A 21,873-nucleotide genomic window follows, 5' to 3' on the forward strand; every position below is an offset into this window, starting at 1 on the left:
TGCAAACTGTGGTCACTTTTCAGACAAAAATTTCAGCACAAAACGAAAGTAGCTTGAGGGCAACGGGAGGTGAAATAAACATCAGAGATGCTTTGCCATAAGCTACAACTGCAGGAACTACGCTAACAACGATGATGCAGATATTCTTCCAAGCTGGAATTTTATTTGAGCATCCACGTTGTTCGAAACCTTCCGCATCGTCAGCAAGGATGTCAGGGTCCCCGGTGTTTCACCCCTTAACCTGAATGAGGCAGCAAAGCCTGTCTTGCCTTCACCTGCAGAAGGGTTCCAACTGTGGGCTCTCTTCAGCAACAACCATCTTAAGATGGACTCGGCTGCTGTGGCTATGTCCCTGGTGGCTTTCCTTATCTGTTCAGGTTCCAGCCCCATCCTCTGGAGGAAGTAGCATACTGATTTTGCTGGGAACGCGCAGCAGCCAACTTCAATGGGGTAGCTGGTTGCATGCCACTACTTAAAGACAGCCTCGTCTACTAGGTCTTGGTATTTGGCCTTTTTTAATTTGTGGGATGTGGCCCGCCTCTCTTCCCAGGGTACCGTAAGCTCAGCCACAATGATGGTTTTTAAGCTCCTGGACAGCAAGACAAGTTTCCTCTTCAGATCCACACTCAGCTCCCAGTCTGAGGCTCCTTGCAGGGCAAAGGGTCGGTTCTTGGCCACTGTGCCTGTCTTACGAGTCTTGTCTCCTTCCCTCACAAGGGTTATGACTTTTGGTGGTTGGGCTTGCTGGTTTTGGCTTTGACTCGCTGCTGTTCCGCCCAAAGGACCATTACATGTCTCCATGTACTGCTCTTCGGCCAATGCCTCTGGACAGCCGGTCAGGATGTGGTTCAGTGTGAATGAGCCAGTGTCACACTGCTTGCAAGATGAGTCTTCCTCTTTGCCCCAGATCGTCAGGTTACTTAGGGTTGGCAGCAGGTCAGTCACAGAGCGCAATAGAAAGCTCATTTTCCCTTGGTCGGTCTGCCACAACTCCTTCTACGACAGCAGGCGCTCCTGTGCCTGGTCCCACTGTGGCACTGAAATCCTTATGAAACCAAACACCCAGGGCCTACGCAGAAAGTGAAGTCGCTGCTGGAGTCTAGTAAACACATTATTAATATGGACATTGCAGGATAGGTTACTGTTCATGTGCACACCCAAGTATTTGTATGAATCAATCTGAGCAATATTAACATCATGAATAAGTAACGGAGTGTTGTCCCCCACAAGACCTGGGTCAAAGACCATTTCTTCGGTTTTTTGTATTGTAACGTCCTGTAACGTTCCAAATACAAAGCAGTGGGCTGTCGGCCTGTCAGTATTGGTCTCTCTGTCAAACACTGGCCTGTGGGTCATGTCACTCAGGGTGTGGGCCGGTGGTTGGAGGAGGTCCTTAATGTCCTTATTGATGTATGGCTTGTTGTTTGGAAATATTTTAATTGACTTGTGAGGTATAACTGTCTCCACACAGAAGTTAATGTAAGATGTAATAACATCTTGGTTCCGAAAATTTGGTTCCGAAAATGTCCCAGTCGTTGCTTGAACAGCGCCCTTTCAAGGTTCCTATACTGTCAGTGGACCAAATTTTCAAAGTTTTAACCAGTGGTTTACTCCTCTTCAATACAGAACGGTGTTACGTTGTTGCCCTCTAGTGGTTTGTGTGTGTAACCACTGTTTGTGTCTCCCCTGTCCCAGGTGTTCCAGGTGCGCAATTCGAAAATGTTCCTGCGCGGCGCTCTCTCTCCACTTCCTCCGGTCCTGCGCTCACCATCCGGCCACTCCCTCTTCTGGCGCCTCGTGGAACACCGTACTTGTCGCGCTGGCTGGCAGAGCTTCTGTTCAGTTTTAGTTCTTGGGTGAAGGGTTTAGTTGTGGTGTGTTTGCGGCAGGACTAGAAGGCCGGTGCATCATCCGACAGCCCTTTGTGGGTTGGTTGCAGTGGCCGTCCTTTTCTTGGGAGTATGGGAGCCTCAGGTGTACGTTGCAGCTGTCTATGCATGCAGTCTGCTACATGAGCAGCAGCTCTCCCTGCGTTGGCACTTGGGGGTATATAAATGGCGCAAATTAGGATGTTTCCAAACTTCCTTGGAAGAAAGAATGGTCTGAGACTCAAGCAAAGTAATTTAATGTCCGGATTGCAACAGTCTCCAGCGTTGTGTACTGCCTGCACCACTTATCGTTTATGTAGACGCATAGTCCACCCTCTCTCCTCTTACCAGACTCAAAACACCTGTCAAAACGTGCAAGAGAGAAACCGTTCAGCTCCACAAGTGAGTTGGGAATGTCTGGGTGTAGCCATGTTTCCGTAAAAACCACGGCGCATGACTCACGGTACTTGTTGCAGTTCCTGGTGTAGAGTTTTAACTCATCCATTTTGTTCTTCAGGGAACGCACGTTAGCCAGGATAAGCGAGGGTAAGGGCAGCTTGTTCCCCCGCCGTCGGAGCCTCTTCCTCACTCCGCTGGGTCTACCACTCCTCTGCTGTTGTGTCCGCGGCTTGTCCCCGTCCTCATCCTACCCGCTGACTCTCGGGTGTCTTTTTAATTCCTTGGGCAGATTGGCGAAAAGCAGTGCTTCTGCTGCATAGCTGTTACACAGAGACAAGAGTGTTCCCCTTTTGTAGACGTGCGTTTCTTGAGTGATTCCAATTCTTTGGCTTGGCTTCACTGCAGAAAGCAGCAGAAGCAGTCCAGTGCCGAAAGCTCTCAGAGAAATCGCCATCCCATAATGCCATTCAACAGGCAACCGTCGATGGAAAAACAATAGGACTTATAACAAAACAAAATAACACAAAATGCAGCAGCTCTGACGTCCGTGTCGCCACAGACCAGTGCCAACCAGATGTTCCAGATGTAAACTATCTAACTAGTGATCCAATGCCTTTCTTATCATCTGGTGAGGGACTCTTGGATAGGCTTTGGCAAGATCTGGCCAAATGACAGAGAGTATGTTAACATTTCTCTTGGCTTCTTTGATGAGCTGGCTAATCACTGCTGTATGCTCCAGGCAGCCAGAATATCCTTGCACTACTCCCTTTTAAACACCGGGATTGATGAACCCATTGGTGGGCAGATATGTTGTTCACTTTTTGGTGATGATGGATCAGAAGATTTTCCCCTCTACGTCCATGAGGGAAATCTTCTGGAACTGGTTGAGTCTTGTGGAATTGAGCTCTTTTGGCACAAAGCAGCCCCCGACAAGAGTTCAAAGCCCGGGTTCCAGGTTCTTCATCCTCAGTGTCCGTAGAAGCTTTCTAGCTGAGCTGAAGTGAGCTGCCCTCACTTCATCCAAAGTGAAGTCTGCCATGTTGAAACGGGTGTGTGGTGTGAGAATCGACAGTTGGAAAGGACATTCACCCAGGGGAATACATCTGGAAGAATCCACATGGGTGGCAGCCACACTGTTTTCTATTTCCTGAACCACCACCTTTGGGCTTTCCTAGTTGTTGTGAACTGGAAAGTGCTTTTGAAAATAGCTTTCCTCTTATGGCGCTTCTCCTTCTGCTTCTTCTGTGTGGTCTCAGCTCTCTGCATGCTGGAGTAGCCTTTCCGCGTCTCTGCGCTGATTTCATCCAGGGCTGTCCTTTTCTTGCCACTTGCTTCCCGCCACGTGTCAGTAGTTACCATGCAGCTCTTTTATCTGCTGCTGTCTCCTGCTTGGCCCCGCTGGTGGCCTAGGAGTCTTGCCTTCTTTGGCGCCAAAGGTGTCGTAGCACGCCTGGTTCACAAGTCTAACCATAGTCTTGATCTTCTCAGCTGCATCTCCTATCAGCGTGTTTTCCAGGATGATATTTAAATCGTTGCCCAATTGAGCCCACCTGCGATCTACTGCTCGTGGTAAGTTCAAGTGTGGCTTCCTCGCAAAGTCTCTTGTACTTTCAGGTTCACCGACTCTTCTTCCTCACCTGAGTAGGGTGAGGAGGGAGGTCTGGGGCGCTGTGGTTTGTTTCCTGGCCCTGGTCCTCCTTCACCGACTGAGAAACTTTCGTAACAAACTTAGAGAAGTTACTCTGGGTAAGCTCAGGTGCTCTGCGTTGCTGGCATTGCTCTTTGCACTTGGATTTGCCGTGGTGGATTTTCACGCCGTGCTCATTCTTGAAAACCCCTCCGCAGATGTCGCAATTTCTTTTGGCATCGGCCTTCTGTCATCTGTCAAAGGGAGACGGTCTCGACTCGGCTGGGTGGGCAACAGGAGAATAGTCGGCCACAGGTGTATTTGAGAACATGTATAAGGCCTCTGAGTGTATTGTGACTTTCATTTTAAGGCTATTTGCAAGTTAGAAATGCTGAGTCATGTCGATAAACTCTTAGCCACCACCGCTAGCTCCATGTTCTGTTTGTGTTTTGTGTTCGCTGGCAGCAAGACTTAAGAGGCAGTGGTTTGCTGTCTCTTAAGTTTCGCTAGAGTGGTTTTAAAACGTGTCACATGTGACAACCCCAAGTGGGTGGGGTTGTTGTTGTCTGTGCGTGCGCAGTCTCTGTTTCTCTCTCTTTCTCTTCCACAGCCTGATTGCTCATGTGCTTCTGCCGTGCGTACTTCCGAGAGGGCAGAGCTACTCGTCATGCACGGGCTAGTTCCTGCAGCTCACCTGCTATCTTGTTATGATTAGTTTGCTTACAACACTCACACATACAGCCATGCACTCGCACACACTACTGATATCCAACACTACAGATATAAGCTGTTGTGTTCTGTTACATTTAGCTTTCGTTTTATTCTGTTAAATGAATATTCTTTTGTTGCTGCATTCCCTCGCTGCTTTATGTATCGGAGAGTTGAGCCAGCTCTGACAAATGGGGGCTCGTCCGGTCCAGGATTTTGCGTCGTGGTAGGTTGTTAATATTGGCTTAAAGTAAGTTTTTCTCACCTTTGGGGGTTTGGGTGATACGCTATTGGTGTGCATTCTCTGGGGGGGGTCCCGTTAGGCTTCAGGGCACGTTCTCCTTTGGGAGTGTGTCAGTTTGTTTTTTTCACATAGTGTTGTGGGGAGTGGTTAGCATTGGTTGTGCGAGCAACCTTCTCGGGGGCACTCCGTGGGTTCGCCTGTGCGGATCTCGCTGGTTTCGTGCCTAGTCAACCCACCGCAGAACTGCACAAAGACTAGGGTGGAAATTAGCTAGATTTCAGGGTAGGCAGTAAAGGGAACTCTCTGGGGGAGTAGTGTGGATCTGGCTCCAGGTGGGGATGGACTTAGAAGCTTTTTACGGCGCACCCTGTGCGGTGTTTTTGGATTCGTGTAGGAAGCATCAGTTGCTCGAGATTGCGGAACACTACGGTATTGCGTTGCAAGAGGGAATGCTTAAAGATGAATTAAAAATGTTTGTGTTGTTGACATTGTTTGAAAAAGGTGTGTTGCAGAAGGAACCTGCTGCGGAGTCTCTTGCTGAACCGGCGGCTGCAGGGAGGTCGAAGTCATCGTTTGTGCCGGTGGGTCAATCGGGGGTGCTTTCGTTTCAACAACAGCGGGAGTAGTTGACGCTTCAATTGGAGCTGGAGAGGACAAAGCTGAGGGTTTTGGACCGTGAAAGTAGGTTGTCGGGTGAGTTGGGGTCTGTGGCAGGGCGAGAGGGCAGAGATTTAACTGCGAGTCTGCGCCTTGTACCCAAGTTTAACGAGCGGGATCCCGACACTTTTTTCACATTGTTTGAGCGCGTGTCAGAGACTAGGCAGTGGTCAGACGGAGATAAGGTCCTCTTGCTGCAGTGCGTCCTCACGGGCAAGGCGCAGGAGGCGTATTCGGCGGTGTACCCGCAGTAGGGGCTCACGTACAAAACGGTGAAGTCGGCTGTACTTGGGGCGAGTGAACTCGTTTCAGAGGCCTATCGCCAAAAGTTCAGGAACTGGGTAAAGTCTGATAAACAGACCAGTGTAGAATTTGTGCGGGATTTGACCACGCATTGTTACAACGTTTGACGGCCTGTGCCAACTCATTGTTATGAGCGCGTGGCCGTTTATTTGAATGAGAGGGGGCCGACGGCGGCGCTTAAGGCAGCCACCGCAGGTGTGCCAGCGAACTTGATTCTGGCTAGCAGCACCCAACACCGTCAATGCGCCTCGTCACAGTGATGACGCCGGATCCATCGTTAAAAAAAGAACATACTGTGTGTGTGTGTATGTAAAATAACGGCACGCTAAGGTGCGCCTACCTGTACTCAGACGCAGCTCGGCATGTGTAATGACCCGGAAGTGGGCGGGCAGGAGCGGCGGTTGAGGGGAGGGATAGTGCCTGTTCTTATTCCCTCAGCTCAATCAACAACAGGTCGCGAGAAAGAAAAAGGGTATATAAAAATAGACTGCGCCCTCTGCCTGGCAATGGTGCCTCATACCGCCACATTAGAAAATTACATCTGTGACGGTCGGGTTTGGCCCAGGGTTTCCCCGGCACCTGTGGTGATGTCCCAGTCTTTGGAAGTGGCATCAAGCAGTTTGGCGTGGGAAGTTTGTCCCGTGTGTGCCGTGACGCGCGCTCAGAGTAAAGAGGCATCTGCGCTCTCTGAGGCTGCAATCGCCATGGAGTCAGTTCCGTTGCCTAAACTACTGGCGATGGTGTCAAGAAATGAGTGGATTAAAGAGCAGAGAGCAGGCGGCTCGTTGTCCTCGGTGTGGGATCAAATGGTACCACGTCACCAAGTTGATGACCTTGCACAGGGCTATTTTGATATGATGGGCTCTTGGTGCGAAAATGGCTGCCTTGTGTTGATGATGTGGTGGGGGTGCCTGTGTTTCAGGTGTTGGTGCCTCAGAATTTTCGCTCCCAGGCCTTGCGAGTGGCACATGACGAAGGGGGTCACTTTGGGGTGCGTAAAACCTATTTGCATGTGCTAAAACACTTTTTCTGGCCGCAGATCAAGAAGGATGTGGCGGCATATATCAGGACATGCCATGTGTGTCAGTTGACCGGGAAACCCAATCAGCGCATAAAGCCCATGCCGTTGCAGCCAATTTCGGTGGTGAGTGAGCTGTTCGAATACCTGATTATAGACTGTGTGGGACCGCTGCCCAGTGCCAAGTCGGGGTGTAAGTATTTACGGCGGTAAATGTAATCCGACACAATGTGACGGTAATGTGTCAGTGTACTCGCTACCTGGCAGCTTATCCACTTTGCTCCATTACAACCAAAGCTGTGGTTAGAGCACTCGCTCTGTTTATCTCAGTGTTCGGTATACCCAAGGTCATACAGAGTGAACGGGGGTCTAATTTCTGCTCATGTTTGTTCGCTCAAGTGTTGAAAACACTGGGGGTGAACCACAACCAATCCACTCCGTATCACGCACAAAGTTAAGGAGCATTAGAGCGTTTCCATCAGACGCTTAAGTCTTTGTTGCGTGCATACTGCACAGAGTTAGACCGAGACCGGGAGGATGGTCTCCCGTGGTTGCTGTTGGCCGCGCGAGAGGCTGTACAGGAGAGCACGGGCTTCAGGCCGAACTCGCGCCAGTGCGCTGGCCGTTGGCTGCCCTGAAGGGTGGGTTAGTTCCTACTGAGGTGCCGAGGAACCTCATTGATTTTATCAACGGTTTTCGACACAAGTTGTTTTGGTCAGGTCTGTTGGCGCGGGAAAAGCTGGGACAGCCTCAGAGAAAAATGAAGACCCACTACGACCGTGGCATGGTGCGCTATGGGTTTAGCCCAGGGGACCAGGTCCTCGCGTTGACTCCGCTGGTGACGTCGCCGTTCCAGGCTAGGTACGTTGGTCCATACACTGTGTCTGAGAAAGTCTCAGACGTGAACTATCGGGTTTCTACTCCAGGTCGAAGGAAGTCTTCTCAGCTGTACCACGTGAACCTGTTAAAGCCATATTATCAGCGCGAAGGGGGTGGTGAGGGCGTTACAGGTGTTAAGGTGTGTCCGGCGCTTGTGGTGGACACCTGCAGCGTTGCGCAGGAGTCCGATGGCATTCCGAAGCATGATAACGGTCTGCTGAGTGGTATGCTGAAAAATTCAGAGTCACTGCGTAATCTTGATTCCTTGTTGTCGCACCTTTCAGATGAACAGCGTGTCGAACTGACGGAGCTGATCAGTGAGTTCCCGCAGCTTTTTGGGGACGTTCCCTCCCGCACCACCTGGATTGAGCATAACATCGATGTGGGCGGGGCACAGCCAATCAGACAGCGGTTTTACCGCATGAGCCCTGAAAAGCTTGCCCATTTAAACTCTGAGGTGGATGCCAGCCAGGTCGGGGCCGGTGCCGTCCTACTCCAGGGAGGGGACGAGGGGGTATTAACACCAGTCTGCTTCTTTTCACGCAAGTTTAATCATCATCGGGCCAACTACTCAGTGGTAGAGAAAGAGGCATTAGCACTCATTTTAACTTTACAACATTTTGAGGTATACATGGGCGGGACGGCACCTCTTGTAGTTTATACAGACCACAACCCTTTGACAATTCTGGGCACCCCGAAGTCTCCGAACTGCAGACTAACTAGGTGGTCTCTCTTTTTGCAGGGTCACGACTTGGAGATACATAAATTTAAAGGGCAAGAGAATGTCTTGGCGGATATCTTGTCTAGAGCGCCTATAGCGTAGAACATAGGACTGGGCCCGGTGTTTATTGTATGTTGTCATGTGACATGTGCCATGTACTTTTATCTCTGCCACTGTCCTGCAGAGCTCACCTGTTCTCTCTCTGCTACGCTGCTGTCAACTACTCGTCATGCACGGGCTGGTTCCTGCAGCTCACCTGCTATCTTGTTATGATTAGTTTGCTTACAACACTCACATACAGCCATGCACTCGCACACACTACTGATATCCAACACTACAGATATAAGCTGCTGTGTTCTGTTACATTTAGCTTTCGTTTTATTCTGTTAAATGAATATACTTTTGTAGCTGCATTCCCTCGTTGCTTTGTTTGTCGGAGAGTTGAGCCAGCTCTGACAACATCTGTTGAATAAAGCTGTTACTGTTTAGTGCTTTGTGTGGACTTGTGATATTCTTGTCTGGAAATAAAAGATTTTATGATTCAAGTGATGGTTTCAGCGTCTTCATTTTCTCAGCTAGGACAGTGATTTGATACAAGTTAACAGTATTAGAAAAAGAGAATTTTAAGCCCTACTAAAATGTTTTGAAAAAAAAACATGGTCAATACAAAATAAGTAAAGCATATTAAACCGGGACGTGGAAGGCATAACGAATGCCAAGGGAGCTTCGGTACGTCTTGCTGTGGTAAACCACAGTTGCAGCGTGAACACTTTTGTACTGAGCCGTACCGTGAAGCCAAGAAGCGCTGGTGGAAATGTGCCCAAGGAGCTAGCTATGCTAGCCATGGAATGATCAGGTATCAACTACCAATCCTGGTCAGAAGGCCCCACCCAAAGCCATTTGATTGCCTTTGCTTGAACTTGGTGGTAAAAACAAAAACTTTTGTCATTGTTTTTACCATTCATCTTTTACAAAAAGGGAAAAGGCGAAGACAAAATGTACCTTTATATTTCTATTTATTTAGTTATTTATATTCCCTTTTTTTTAATAGTTATTTATTTACTTATTTATTTTTTAATTTAGGCACTCCTGCGATCCCATAAACTACTGCTGGGCAACGTTTGTTATGTCCAAACTGGTTGATGCTACATTTGTGAGCGTAAATAACGACGCCTGTTGGGAAAACATGGTGCAACAGTAGACAGTGTTATTGTCATATGATCAAACTTCCAAACAGGTAGTTTGATCATATGATGGTATAGATGGTAATCTATATGTATTGAGGTAGAAACGTTTTTTTTTCTTAGCGCGCGCGCGCGCACACACACACACACACACACACACACACACAGAGCCAATGTGCCGTCACCGAGGTGGCTGTGGGCGGAGTCGATCAGCCGGCGGTGGGCGGCATCGACGGCGAGATCGTGTCTCGTGGAGGGACGGCCAAGGACAGGAGTGAGTTTCAGCGAGACAGTGAGAATGTAGTTTAGTCAACATTGAGCTGTGAAACCCGCGTTAAAACCTCGAAGACCATCGACTCTCAAGTGTCGCGAAAAAGTGAATGTGGACGTTTTGAACAGCGTTTCTTGTTGAAAAGCGCGTCTTCGGCCACCAACTGGACCAGATGGGGAAATGGGAGCTGACGATGGTAAGGGAATTACTGTTTACAGCGAATTCGAGATTCATCCCGGTTACATTTGTGCGTGGCTTGTTCAAATCACGAGTCCGGAATGTCACAGCGAATGAGACCGCAAATGTTTTTCTGTCACTGAGACGGCTCCTTTCATTGGCCCCCGATTCGAAACAGACGTTGGATTAAAAACATAAATAAAACAATAAACGGATTTATTGAAACGGAAGGAACACGTTGTTCCACAATGAGTGGATACGTAAAAACAAGGAAAAAAATGGCACGTGTTTTTGTCAACTTTACAAAGCTTGTGCCTTAAAAATTGTTCGAAGTAAGACTAATAAGCAACCCGCACTAAAGCTTCTGACAGCACCGTCACTGTAAACGACCAGCCTACGTCTAATATTGACGTGATACGAATGAATCTGTATTGTCTTTAATAGACAACAAGTTCCAAGAAATTAAAGAAACGAGAGAACAGGCTGAAGTTCTTCTCAGCAAATTATTTTTTGTTTTATTTGTTTTTTTTAGATAGACAAGCAATATATGGATATTTTCTTTTCATACATTATTATAACTAAAGGGAACTTCCATAGTCGAACCTCAGTGTTGACATTTAGTCCACAAATGTCTGCTGGCTCTTTTCTATCCATATTATGCACCGTAAACTCAACTGTTGTGATGAACAGCTTCACAAAGAAGTCTTTTTCTCCTGCGATGAGGGTTTGAATATTGTGCTGAGCACCACTGTCCCTGACACTGAGTAACACCACACACAACACACTGTCTGTGCAGCCAGCTGGCAGACTCAAAGAGTGAGGAACAAGGGGACGCAAGATACCAGGTAGAATAGAACCCGAAAGCTGTATATGCATTTCCCCCCCCCCCTCCAGGATGGGTGTAATAGGTAAAAATAAAATACTACTTGATACATTCCAAATGTACAGCAGATCACATTGATACTTGATTGATACATGCCATAACACATGGTGTAAAAGCAGGCCTCTTGTGTATTACAGGTCAAGTGCTAGTTTGAAAGAGCTTTTATTGGGAGCAAATACTGTGGCGTCCTGTGTCCCAGTGGATGTGTCACTGAGTCATGTTTTAATAGCCTCTTTCGCAAGTTCACACTTCACTCTTGCCCCTTTCTCCCTGCAGTTATCAACGGGAGAGGGAAATATATTTTTCAGTTGGGCGATCTTTTGGCAGTTTGTTGAACTTGATTTGTTTGCTTCGATGAAGTCTTAGATCTCCTCAACTTGCCCAGTATTGTCCTGATAGAATAGAGGAAGTAAAAGGTAGCCTGGTTTATTGCTCGGACGTTTTGTGATCAAAGGCAAAAGCAAAGGCAAACTCTTGCATGATTACAATAGCAACACACTAACTTGTTTGCATGGGCATTGCACAACTCTATTTAATGGTTATGACTGTAAGCAAATAATATGCTGTTGTTGTGGTTTACACCGGTACTAGTGCTGCTGCACATGCACATGTATAGATCGACTCATTGCTATTTTTGCCAACTCACTTTTGTGATCGATAACATGCATTTGACCTAGTGGTGTAAAGATAAACCGATTTGAATCGGTTATCGGTCTGTGACGTATGAGATCCGAGTGCATCGGTTGATGGAGCCCTGGATCGGTAAAGATCGGTAAAGTAAAAATAAGCACTTGGGGTTAAGTTGTTCATTTGTATTGAATCGCACTGAACCGAACCGGATCGGATCATACCAAATTATTAACTATTTTTTATGAATCGTCCCTGAATCGGTTCGTAGCTTGTGAATCGAGATTTGAATCGGATCGTTTTGTGAGTGAAAGATTCACACCCCTAATTTGACCCAATACCTGTATACGTTTACAAGGCCCAGTGTATAATATTTGGAGATTTTGAAGAAGAAACGGTGACATCAAGTGGACATGAACCTGGATACCTTGTCCACCTTCATTCTCCTTGGTTTATTTGAGGACGGCAGCGTTCACCGTATTCATGAAACACACTGTCAGGTAGCTGGATTGTTCATAACTGGCTTCCTTGGAAATATGGTGGTGCAAGATGGCAGCTAACTGGGAGCAAGGCCCGGATTGATCTATGGATATTCTGATATATATATATGAGAAAGGCTCTAAGGGTATGAAAACCAAATGACTTTTATTGTACTGCGATTATACACTTTTTTATAATGTATTTATGGGCAGTATGTTGACCTTTTGCCAATATAAGAATGGTAAATCAAGCCAAATATTACACACTGGACCTTTCCGTCCGTCGTTCTGCCGATTTCCTCTGATTGACACCTGGTTAAAGATAGATAAAAAAATAATACAACGTCCACATTTGTCACTTCCCAGAATCCAGTGCAGGAATGGGGCGAGGAGCTTGAGGATGGTGTTGTGTACGGGGTCACTCTGCGTCGGGAGCCCCTGCCCTCCTCGACCACCAGTGAGAAGAACCCCTGCTGTACCTTCGTCCAGTACCGGACCTACAAGGTGCGGCGTCTGAAGGCCGCGACCCTGGACGGGCTGGTCGCTCACCTGCTCGACCCTGCACGCCAAGAAGCCGACTTCGGCGAGATCTTGCTGCCATCATACAGAACATTCACTGATACTGCACACCTCGTAGAGCTGCTATTCCTGAGGTTATTTTAATTTCCATTTTTATTATCAGTACATGTCTGGGTTTTGAAGGAGAGTAGCTCGATCTTTCTATTCTCACAGTGACCAGAAAACACTGGGACACAGCAGCCACAGCAAGCTTACTTATTCTCTCTAAGCGATCGAATATTATCATTGACTGCTTTACTGTTCAACATCGAAGGTGAGAACATCGACGCTTCCGCTCTAACTTTAACTCCAGTAGTAGCGTTGACGCCCACTGCTCATGTGATTTGAAGTCAGTTGATGAATGCAGGAAAAAATAGATTAGAATCTGAACTTTTCGAACACAGTATTGAAAAAAAAAGAAAAAAGTATTGAAATATGATTGCTTCTCTGTAGAGACAATGCTGCCTCAGGTCTCGACAGCAGTGAGTGCAACCGGAGGTACGTAAGTCGCTTTTATTTGGCATATTGTTTCTATGTTTGAAACTTGTAGTTATGTTAGCTTCTGTTGCGCTGCCGTGTCAAAATAGTTAAACAATGACAGTTTTGCCTCTTGTTCCCTCAGCCACCTGTTGACCTTTGTCCAGACATGGTTGGACGAGTACAGCGAGGACTTCAGAGACCCTCCCCTGCATGCTCCGCTCAGGCTACTTCTGGATCACCTCAAGATCAGCGCCGCCGTCCACAACACCGTGCGCTCCCAGCCCACTTTCTGCTCACTGGCAGCGCAGGCTGAGGAGCTGCTTAGAGCGTTCCTCAAAGGTTAGCCTTCCGTTATGTGACCCCCATAGCCGGGCCCATCATTTGTCTCCACACGGTTGGCAAATGGTGGGTATCAATGTAGTGATGTGTGAAATACAGAGGGGTTTCCCCCGATTAACCCGTGAGACCCCTGAAAGCCACAGAGCAAAATTTAAAGTTTTTAGCTAAAAAGAAAAATCAGATTATTGTCACTGATGGTCACAAAAATGTTTGGAATCAGTCTGTCTAATGTATATATATATTTTTTAAATATTCATGCTGCATGTTAAGGAAATTTAGATTGATATTGAGTATCTATAGTATATCGGTAGGATGGGGACGCCCCACCCCAACCTTTTCCCTGAAAATTGACGGGTATTTCGCACAATGGCATGTATTATGATTGTGAGCATTGAAAACATCATTGCCCACTTTTTTCTGCGTTCTTCCATTGATGATTTTCACAGATGCCAAGACAAACACGTGTTCGGATCAGGTCGATGAGCAGCCGGGTAAAAAGGTGTTTGGTGAAGATAACACAGGGTGCGAAACCTCCCTGGAGCAAGAGGGCATTATGGATTTCGCTGAGGTGGAAATTGCTGAACAACTAACCTATATTGACTCTGTGCGTAATAATATTACCAGATACTGAAATCTTGTGCGCTTTCACCGTCAAACATCGACTCTGAAGGCTAATGGTTGTTTTTCACGGGCTTTCAGGTTCTGTTTGCTAAGGTGGCCCCGTACCAGTGTCTAGGCTGTGTGTGGTCTCAGAGGGACAAAAAGGAAGACGTGTCCCCGACGATCCGGGCCACCGTCACACAGTTCAACACTATTGCCAACCAAGTCATTGTGTCACTGCTCTGTCAGCACAGAGATGCAACCGCCAGTCTCACCTCAACCAGCCGGCCTCCCAGTACGCCAGATCAACGGGCCCGCATTATAGAGAAGTGGATCCGAGTAGCACAGGTCAGTATTCAAGCATTGTTGTTATGGAGGAATGAGTAGGAAAAGAAGCAAACACATGTTTAATCTATTTGCACAAGGCCTTATATGACCTTTATTTACCAATTATGTACAGAAATTATAAATATATAAGAGTTTATATATAACTTTGACTGTATTTAAAGGTCCAGTGTCCAAAGTCAGACATGCTTCCTTAAAATACGGTGGTGCAAGATGGCAGCTAACTGGGAGCAAGACCCTTGCTCCATGTATATTCTTATGTGTATGAGAGCAACTCTTTGAGTCGGAAAACCAAATGACTTTTATTGTGATATGATGATACACTATACACTTTTAATAATGTTTTTATTTGCGGTATGTTAAGCTTTTACCAATATAAAAATCATAAATCAAGCCAAATTCTACACACTGGACATTTGAGGATGGACGCAGCTTCCTGTTTCAAAAGGAGGCCAACGCAGAATTGTCAAAAACCTCACCACAACTCCATCTTCATATACAGTCAATGGTATAGAGCAGTGCAGGGGTGCCCAATACGTCCATCGTGATCTATCGGTCCATCGCAAAGGTAGTGTGGGTCCATCACAAGGCATTAAAGAGTGACAGAGAGAGAGTGAGAGTGACGGAGAGCGTCCGCGCTCCCTCATTCCTCATAAGAGCGCCTGTGTGTGTGTGTAAGCGTTTTACACACACACACACACATACATACACACACACACACCAATAATCCATAACCTACGTGCTCTTGTTATTTATTGATTTATGTACGTATGTATGTATCACTGGACTACAATTATGTTTATGAATTAATATGTTTTTCAATTTCACAGTAGGTGGATCATTTTGACTCTGTCATTTTATAAATAGCTGGCATGTTGAATAAGTGTGTGCACCCCTGGATCCGTGGTTCTCAGCTGGTGTGAGCCTCGGGACCGACGTCATTTTTTTTTTTTTTTCTCATCACAAAGTTGCGTCCCAAATTTATTCCACAGAAATAGAAAAATAGTGCAACAAATGCAGAATGCCGTTATCCAGTCATAATCATCATATGAACAAAATTAAATCTGCAATTTTAACATCTACAAATGTATATATTTATATATATAATATTATATATAACATAATATATAACATATATATGTTGTATAATTATATATAACATATATAATTATATATAACATCATTATTTTAAAATGTCCTCAAAGCTGCAGCCCACCAGTTGAGAAACGCTGGTTGAGAATTATAAAAAATAATCAACTTGATGTTCCCTTGTATGGTTTTTTTTTGGGTGTGGGGGTTGTAATTGCTTGCTGTTTTCCTTCACAGCATTGTCACCGGTTGAAGAACTTCTCCTCCCTCAGGGCCATCCTGTCAGCTCTTCAGTCCAACTCAATCCACAGGCTTCGGAAGACTTGGCCTGCAGTCAGCAGGTCAGGATGGGCAGTAGAAGCATCTCGTTGCCCATTTCCACACTCACGTTCACGTGCTGCATGTACAATGCCGAGTTCATTTCACAATGGAGCCTCATAAAGTGAAATGTTCCACCTCTGGAAGAGCAAGTCAGCAACTAGCTGCCCTCATGTTGACCCACATTCCGTCTCAGGTCATGAACTCTGCTGAGGCTGCTATGTTGTCAAGGATACCTGACTCATAACTTCTTGGTACTTTGTGTTTTTCCCATGTCTGTCTGTTATGACACAATTTCATGGACCAAGTACATTCCATTTCTTTATTTTTCATTGTAACTACTCTTGAAGCGCCTCCCTCATCCCCCCCAATCAACAGCCTGTGTGTGCTCTATCTGCAGGGATAGCATGACAACATTTCATAACCTCTGGGAAACCTTCCCGGATGAGAACTGTGTGTTAACCAACAGAGAGCTTCTGGTGGAGGTAAGAAGAAACAACTTATTGTAGCCATTGACGAGACTGTTCACAGATTCGACTCCTTTCAAAATTGTGGAGCTTCTTGATTTGATGTCTTTATGAATTATTAACGTTGACCCCATCTGACCACAATCCAAACAGTCAAAGCCATACTCCTGTTTTTCTTTCTCGCATTGTGTGTTCAATGCATTGTGTGTGTGTGTGTGTGTGTGTGCATCTGTGCAATGTGTAACTTTTCTGTTCTGCTTGTAAAATCAGGAGAGGACAGAAAATCTAGACTCAAACTATCAACTTTAATCCAATTAAACCCAAGCTTGTAAGCATGTAAAGAGAAATGAGGGCTGTAAATCAGTTGATCCATTCTTTCGTCTGAACTTGCTGAACTTGCTGCGAGCAATTGCTACAGATGTGTCAAACCTATACAGCAGTGAACACAAAAAACAGAAAGAAAATATAGGAAGCATATTATTGTTCTCTCATATAGTTGTTCAGTTCGTGTCGAGCTGTGTGCCAACAGTTTGATTCAGATTTCCCTGGTAGGATTGTTTACAATTGTAGGTCGTGCCACCACGATCTCACACGGGGGGGGGCAAAAGTATCTTCCTGTCGGAGCGCGTCGCACATTTACCCGATCGTTTCCACATTAGCCGCCAAGACACTGTGTGTGTCCGTGTGCGTTTTCAGCACTTCCAAGTTCACGCTGCTCTGACTTAATCATTAAAAAGATGATGTTAATAAGAGACTAGAGGCCTCCGGAACAGAACAGTGTGTTCCCAGTTCATGTTGCGTCCAAGTGCGTCACTCGCGCCTCGCAGTGAGAGCTCACTGAGCTCAGGGTCTGCGGCGCACACTCTGAGCAGCAACTGTGCGTGCCAGTATCTGGTCATGGTTGCTTTTACAGCTGGCATTCACATTCAAAGAGCTATGTCCATTTTCCGTGTTGTTGCATTCAGCCAAAAACTTTGATGCGAGCACAAATAATCCTGCTTTGTGTGACTTGCTCAATCCCGCCGCTGCTCTCAGACCGACTTTGTGAAGTACCGAGACTCCAATGTGAAGGCGGCCTTCCAGAAAGTCCACGTTAATGTGTCAAAGAACTTCACGTTGGCATTTGCTTTCCGCGCCAGATTCCGAGCTTTGCTTTGTGCTGCTCTATGGAATCCTCATTCATTGATAACCTGTGTGATGATTATGTTGATGGGCCTGTAACTTATTCTGACAAACAAATCTCCATGACTTTGACAGGATGGAGGCCAGGAAACTGTGGACAACGTTTCACCAAAGAGTGACAAGCGGTGTCCAATCACAAGACAGATAGTAAGTCTCGTCTTAGGTAATAAGGCCTTTTTTTTTTAACGTGTAATTTGATACTAAATTAACACTGACATATTTCATGACTGTTTAAAAAAAAAAAAAAACGTAATCTTTTACACCATTGTGTGCTCTACATGCAGTCTTTGTTACATACGCCTACGTTTTGCCGTTCTCATTGCTAGTTGCAGCTCTCATGTTACCCCTGATCACTGGCATCACGGGGCGGTAATTGTAGGCCATACCATAGGTGGGACCAACTTTTTGACTGGTGGGGCCACAATGGATTCTGAAATGTGTGGGAGGGGCCAGAGCAGGATCAGATGGATGGAGTGTTAACTGTGACCCACCTCATAGGAGGAAAAAAGTATATCATGTCAATGTCAATTCAAAATGAGCCAAAGTTACAACAAAATAGTTGCCTTCGAAGGCCCACGGTATTTTGCTCGTTATTGAAAGGACTCTTAAAACACTGGAAAAATGGATGAAACACAGCTATTTTTATGACTATTAATATTTCTTCAAGTTCAGCGGTCCGGGTAAAAAAGCTGTAACGAGCCGCGCATGGCCCCCGGGCCGTAGTTTTCCCACGGCTGGGCCAGGCCATGGTGAGGGATAAGTGTTAAGTGGGTGTAGACACGAATCCCCAACGCTGCAGAGACTTTTTCTTCTGTGACTCTAATAACCTGACTGATGACCAGACGCAGTGAGCGTAATGTGCAGTGTGGCTTCATGTCTCATGTCACCAGAGCACCTCCAGTGCGGCAGTTCCCTACCTGGGCACCTACCTGACCATCCTCACCATGCTGGACACTGCTTGTCCAGATACTATCGAGGTAAATCATGGGGCAGAATAAAAGTGTCTTTGCGGACGCGGTGCTAAAATACTGTTATGATGAATATGTTTGGAGATGAAACACGCCTCTATTTTGCTTGGGTGTCGGTATGTGAAATGTTATAGTACAGTTATAGCATTTTGCTTCGATTGCTGATTTTCATTGTGAACTTTAAAAGTTACCCTGCAACCTGTTTTTAATGTGTCTCGGATCATCGAGACATCGAGCAGGAATTAAAATAAAAACAACTCTTAATTAATTATTTGTTTCCTATTTATTCTTGTGATGAAACAAACAAAAAAAAATACCAATTATCATTTCAAAAATATTCTTTGTGCACTGAGGACAGACTTACTAAAAATCTGTCAGAGGCTTCAGTGCAGTGAAGAGAGCCACAAATTCACCGGCTGTGTTTCAGTCACTGCTAAAAATGCTGCAGCTTTTCTCAGCTGCTTTCAGAGGTGCTGCATATCTGTTGTAAGAGTAGTGCACTTTATCATGTGACACAAATGTGAAAATGATGTTTTAAGAAGGCCTTGGAAATGTAGGTGCACAGTAGGACTAACTTGAGTCGTAGAATAACTTGAGGAGGGTTGAACGCTGAAACGTTACTGCAGTGTGTATGTACTGACGTTAAATGTGACATTGATACTCTGGTCCTCTTTGACAGGGTGGGCTCATAAACTTTGAAAAAAGGAGGAGGGTACGTCAATCTGCGTGGCACGCTTCCAGACACTCATTTTGCAGTCGCTTTTGTCGTTCTTACTTTTTTGTCATTTTGAAGAAGAAGCCATTAAGATAGTATGAAGACACTCAGATGATGTTCTGTCAGTGATGTACCTGTACACCTGTGTGTCACCTCTGAGACTCCACCTCTGTCCGTCTTGCATGTCCCTGGCAGGAGTTTGACGTGTTGTCCCAGATCCGCAGGCTGCAGGCCTCTTGCTCCCAGTACAACCTGCCCCATCGCCACAGGATCTCTGCGTGGCTGCAGAGGTGCGAGTTGCTCACAGACCAGGAGAGGTGAGCCCAAGGCTGAAGGGCCACTTCGCTGCTGCACATGACTTTGCTTTTGCTTGACTTTACACCTGCTTTCAAAAGAAATAATGAACAGTTCTGTACAATGTAAACAAACACGGTCCAGTGTGTGCATTTATTAAGGAAGCCTCCCCGACAACGTGTTCCATATATATAGCGAACTGGGAGCAAGACCCTTATTGTTCTATGTATATTCTTATCAATATGTTTTCCGTTCTTAGGTAAACCTAATGACTTTTATTGTGCTGCCAGTCTACACTTTTATCAATGTATTTATAGAGATTGTATTAAGCGTTTACCTACAGTATATAAACATCATAGATCAAGCTAAATTTTACGCACTGGACCTTTAACACTGTATGTAACCTGGGTTTAATTCTAAATAGTGAGGATTTTGACGTTGATGATGCAACATCCAGTTACTTGTTTTACAAAATTGAGCGAGTCTTCAAAAACAGCAAAACAGAGATGGTTTGGTTAGAATGGTTTAGTGAAACTAACTGAGAGTCAACCAGATGTCAGATTAGAGTTAAAAAAAAAAACCCCGCAAGGATTCCACCAGTCATGTGTGCTTTGACTTTCAGCTACGAACTGTCCCAGCAGTTGGAGCCTCCGGTTGACTTGTGTTCACCGCCTCCCCGGAGCCGCCGCACTCTGACAAAGAAACTCTCCTCGTGAGTGTCAGCCCTCGCTGTTAAGAGGGGAAAACACACGCAATGTGCTCTTTTTCTTTTCAAGTCACATCTCAGCCATGGAAGAGTCCAGTAGGATAGGAACAACCAACGGCACAATTAAAACTAAATACTGTTTGTTTGTTTGTTTATTTATTTATTTATTTAATTAGAATTTAGTTAAAGCAAAACAGCACAAAAATTCCCCACATCCTGAATGAAAGGAAGCAGAAAGAACAACAGTCTTATATTTTCTGCCCCTAAGAAATAAATTGACAACGAGCTTCACACAACATCCACAGCAACACAATAAATATCAAAATAATCATAATAAAAACAAATAATGATAACAACAATAGAAGGTCGTGGGTTCGATTCCGGGGGCCCGGGCCTGGGACCTTTCTGTGTGGAGTTTGCATGTTCTCCCAGTGTCTGTGTGGGTTCTCTCCGGGTTCTCCGGCTTCCTCCCACACTCCAAAAACATGCATGTGAGGTCAATTGAACGCTCTAAATTGTCCGTAGGTGTGCATGTGAGTGTGAATGGTTGTCTGTCTCTATGTGGCCCTGCGATGAACTGGCGACTTGTCCAGGGTGTCACCCTGCCTTCGCCCTAAGACAGCTGGGTGAGGCTCCAGCAGACCCCCGTGACCCTGAATAGGAATAATCGGGCATAGAAGATGAATGAATGATAAAACAGCTCCTCTTTCAAAGCGCACATTCTACTTTTGCTACATTTCCCTAATACATACATGCATACATACTGGCTTCTATTGTTCTGTTCAATGTAAATGCTGACTTGTCTGTTGTTGTTTTTTCTTTTTTCGTTCCAAACTGGTTGACTCCTGCTCTCAGTCTGCTAGCAGCCAGCGACGGATCTAAAAAAGTCCCTGCTGACCAGATCAGTGTTTCATCATCTGGCTCCAGTGGATCTGACTTGGAGGATCTGTCCTCCCAGAACGCTGCCTGTTCCATCCGACTGCAGGTGACTGACTGACTGACTGACTGACTGCTGTGTGTTTGCGGTGTTTGTGTGTGTGCAACATTGTCTAATGACTTTGCCAGCTGTTCGGAGACGGAGTAGATCTTTGTTGAGAGCTTTGCCGTCTGCTGCAAGACTGTGGCACGCTGGTCCTGTTTTGAATTATTCAAACAACGCCGCAAGCGCTCGGTCCTCGAAAAAAACAAAAACAAAGTAAAAACAAAACTAGGATACTTACATAATCCACTCTGACAAAAGATCCTGTTTCAAGTAAAAGCCGTCCACCAGCATAAATTAAGTGTTACATAACGAGGGCGGGTGGAGGTATTTGCTGTATCAACAGTGTGACTTTAAGGACGGTTGTTTCCAAGTGAGGTTATGTTCATTTTGTTTTTGAAGAAATAAATACTCTGTGGTCACGCTTGAAATGCTAAAAGCGCTTGAATTTATCAGATATATTTATCAATTTAGAATAAATTGCTTGGACGTCTGAGGCAATTTTAAACTGTTTGTTTTTGATCTCTGCCTTTGACCTATGACCTTTGAGCTATTTCTACCTATGACTTGCATACCTATGATAAAATAATAGCCAGAACAAGATTCCTCAACAAAAAGAAAAGTCATTTGCCACCCTAAAGGTTTATTTCCTATTTTCTTTTTAAGACTTTAAATCTAAAGTCTGTGATATCGCGCTAACGTCCCGGCATACTTTCGTTGGAGGTGGGTCGCTATCACTATCGCGCTACGCTACTTTTGTTGACGGGTGGTTGGTGGGGGGGGGGGGG

The 21,873-nt window shown here is 45.7% G+C and overlaps 1 protein-coding gene across 3 annotated transcripts in view; it reads left to right on the forward strand.

The window, feature by feature from the left end:
- Positions 1-9,875: 9,875 nt before the first annotated feature.
- The window catches only part of LOC142892452 (ral guanine nucleotide dissociation stimulator-like 1), a 15,369-nt gene continuing 3,371 nt past the window's right edge, over positions 9,876-21,873 (forward strand). The window contains exons 1-14 of one of the 3 annotated variants that reach the window (XM_076032634.1): positions 9,876-10,075; positions 12,412-12,698; positions 13,057-13,101; positions 13,226-13,422; positions 13,869-14,026; positions 14,122-14,370; positions 15,694-15,797; positions 16,175-16,259; positions 17,499-17,570; positions 18,314-18,400; positions 19,071-19,103; positions 19,302-19,423; positions 20,023-20,112; positions 20,962-21,091. In XM_076032634.1, coding sequence (XP_075888749.1) covers positions 10,052-10,075; positions 12,412-12,698; positions 13,057-13,101; positions 13,226-13,422; positions 13,869-14,026; positions 14,122-14,370; positions 15,694-15,797; positions 16,175-16,259; positions 17,499-17,570; positions 18,314-18,400; positions 19,071-19,103; positions 19,302-19,423; positions 20,023-20,112; positions 20,962-21,091 — 1,683 coding nt within the window. In that variant the 5' untranslated portion in view covers positions 9,876-10,051. The remainder of the gene's footprint in view (positions 10,076-12,411; positions 12,699-13,056; positions 13,102-13,225; positions 13,423-13,868; positions 14,027-14,121; positions 14,371-15,693; positions 15,798-16,174; positions 16,260-17,498; positions 17,571-18,313; positions 18,401-19,070; positions 19,104-19,301; positions 19,424-20,022; positions 20,113-20,961; positions 21,092-21,873) is intronic. The other 2 variants (XM_076032635.1, XM_076032636.1) reach the window with 2 other exon arrangements.

Source organism: Nelusetta ayraudi, unplaced genomic scaffold (genome assembly GCF_046127955.1).
Source record: "Nelusetta ayraudi isolate G7.1 ecotype Tasmania unplaced genomic scaffold, CSIRO-AGI_Nayr_v1 ptg000034l, whole genome shotgun sequence".
Taxonomy (NCBI): Eukaryota; Metazoa; Chordata; class Actinopteri; order Tetraodontiformes; family Monacanthidae; genus Nelusetta; species Nelusetta ayraudi.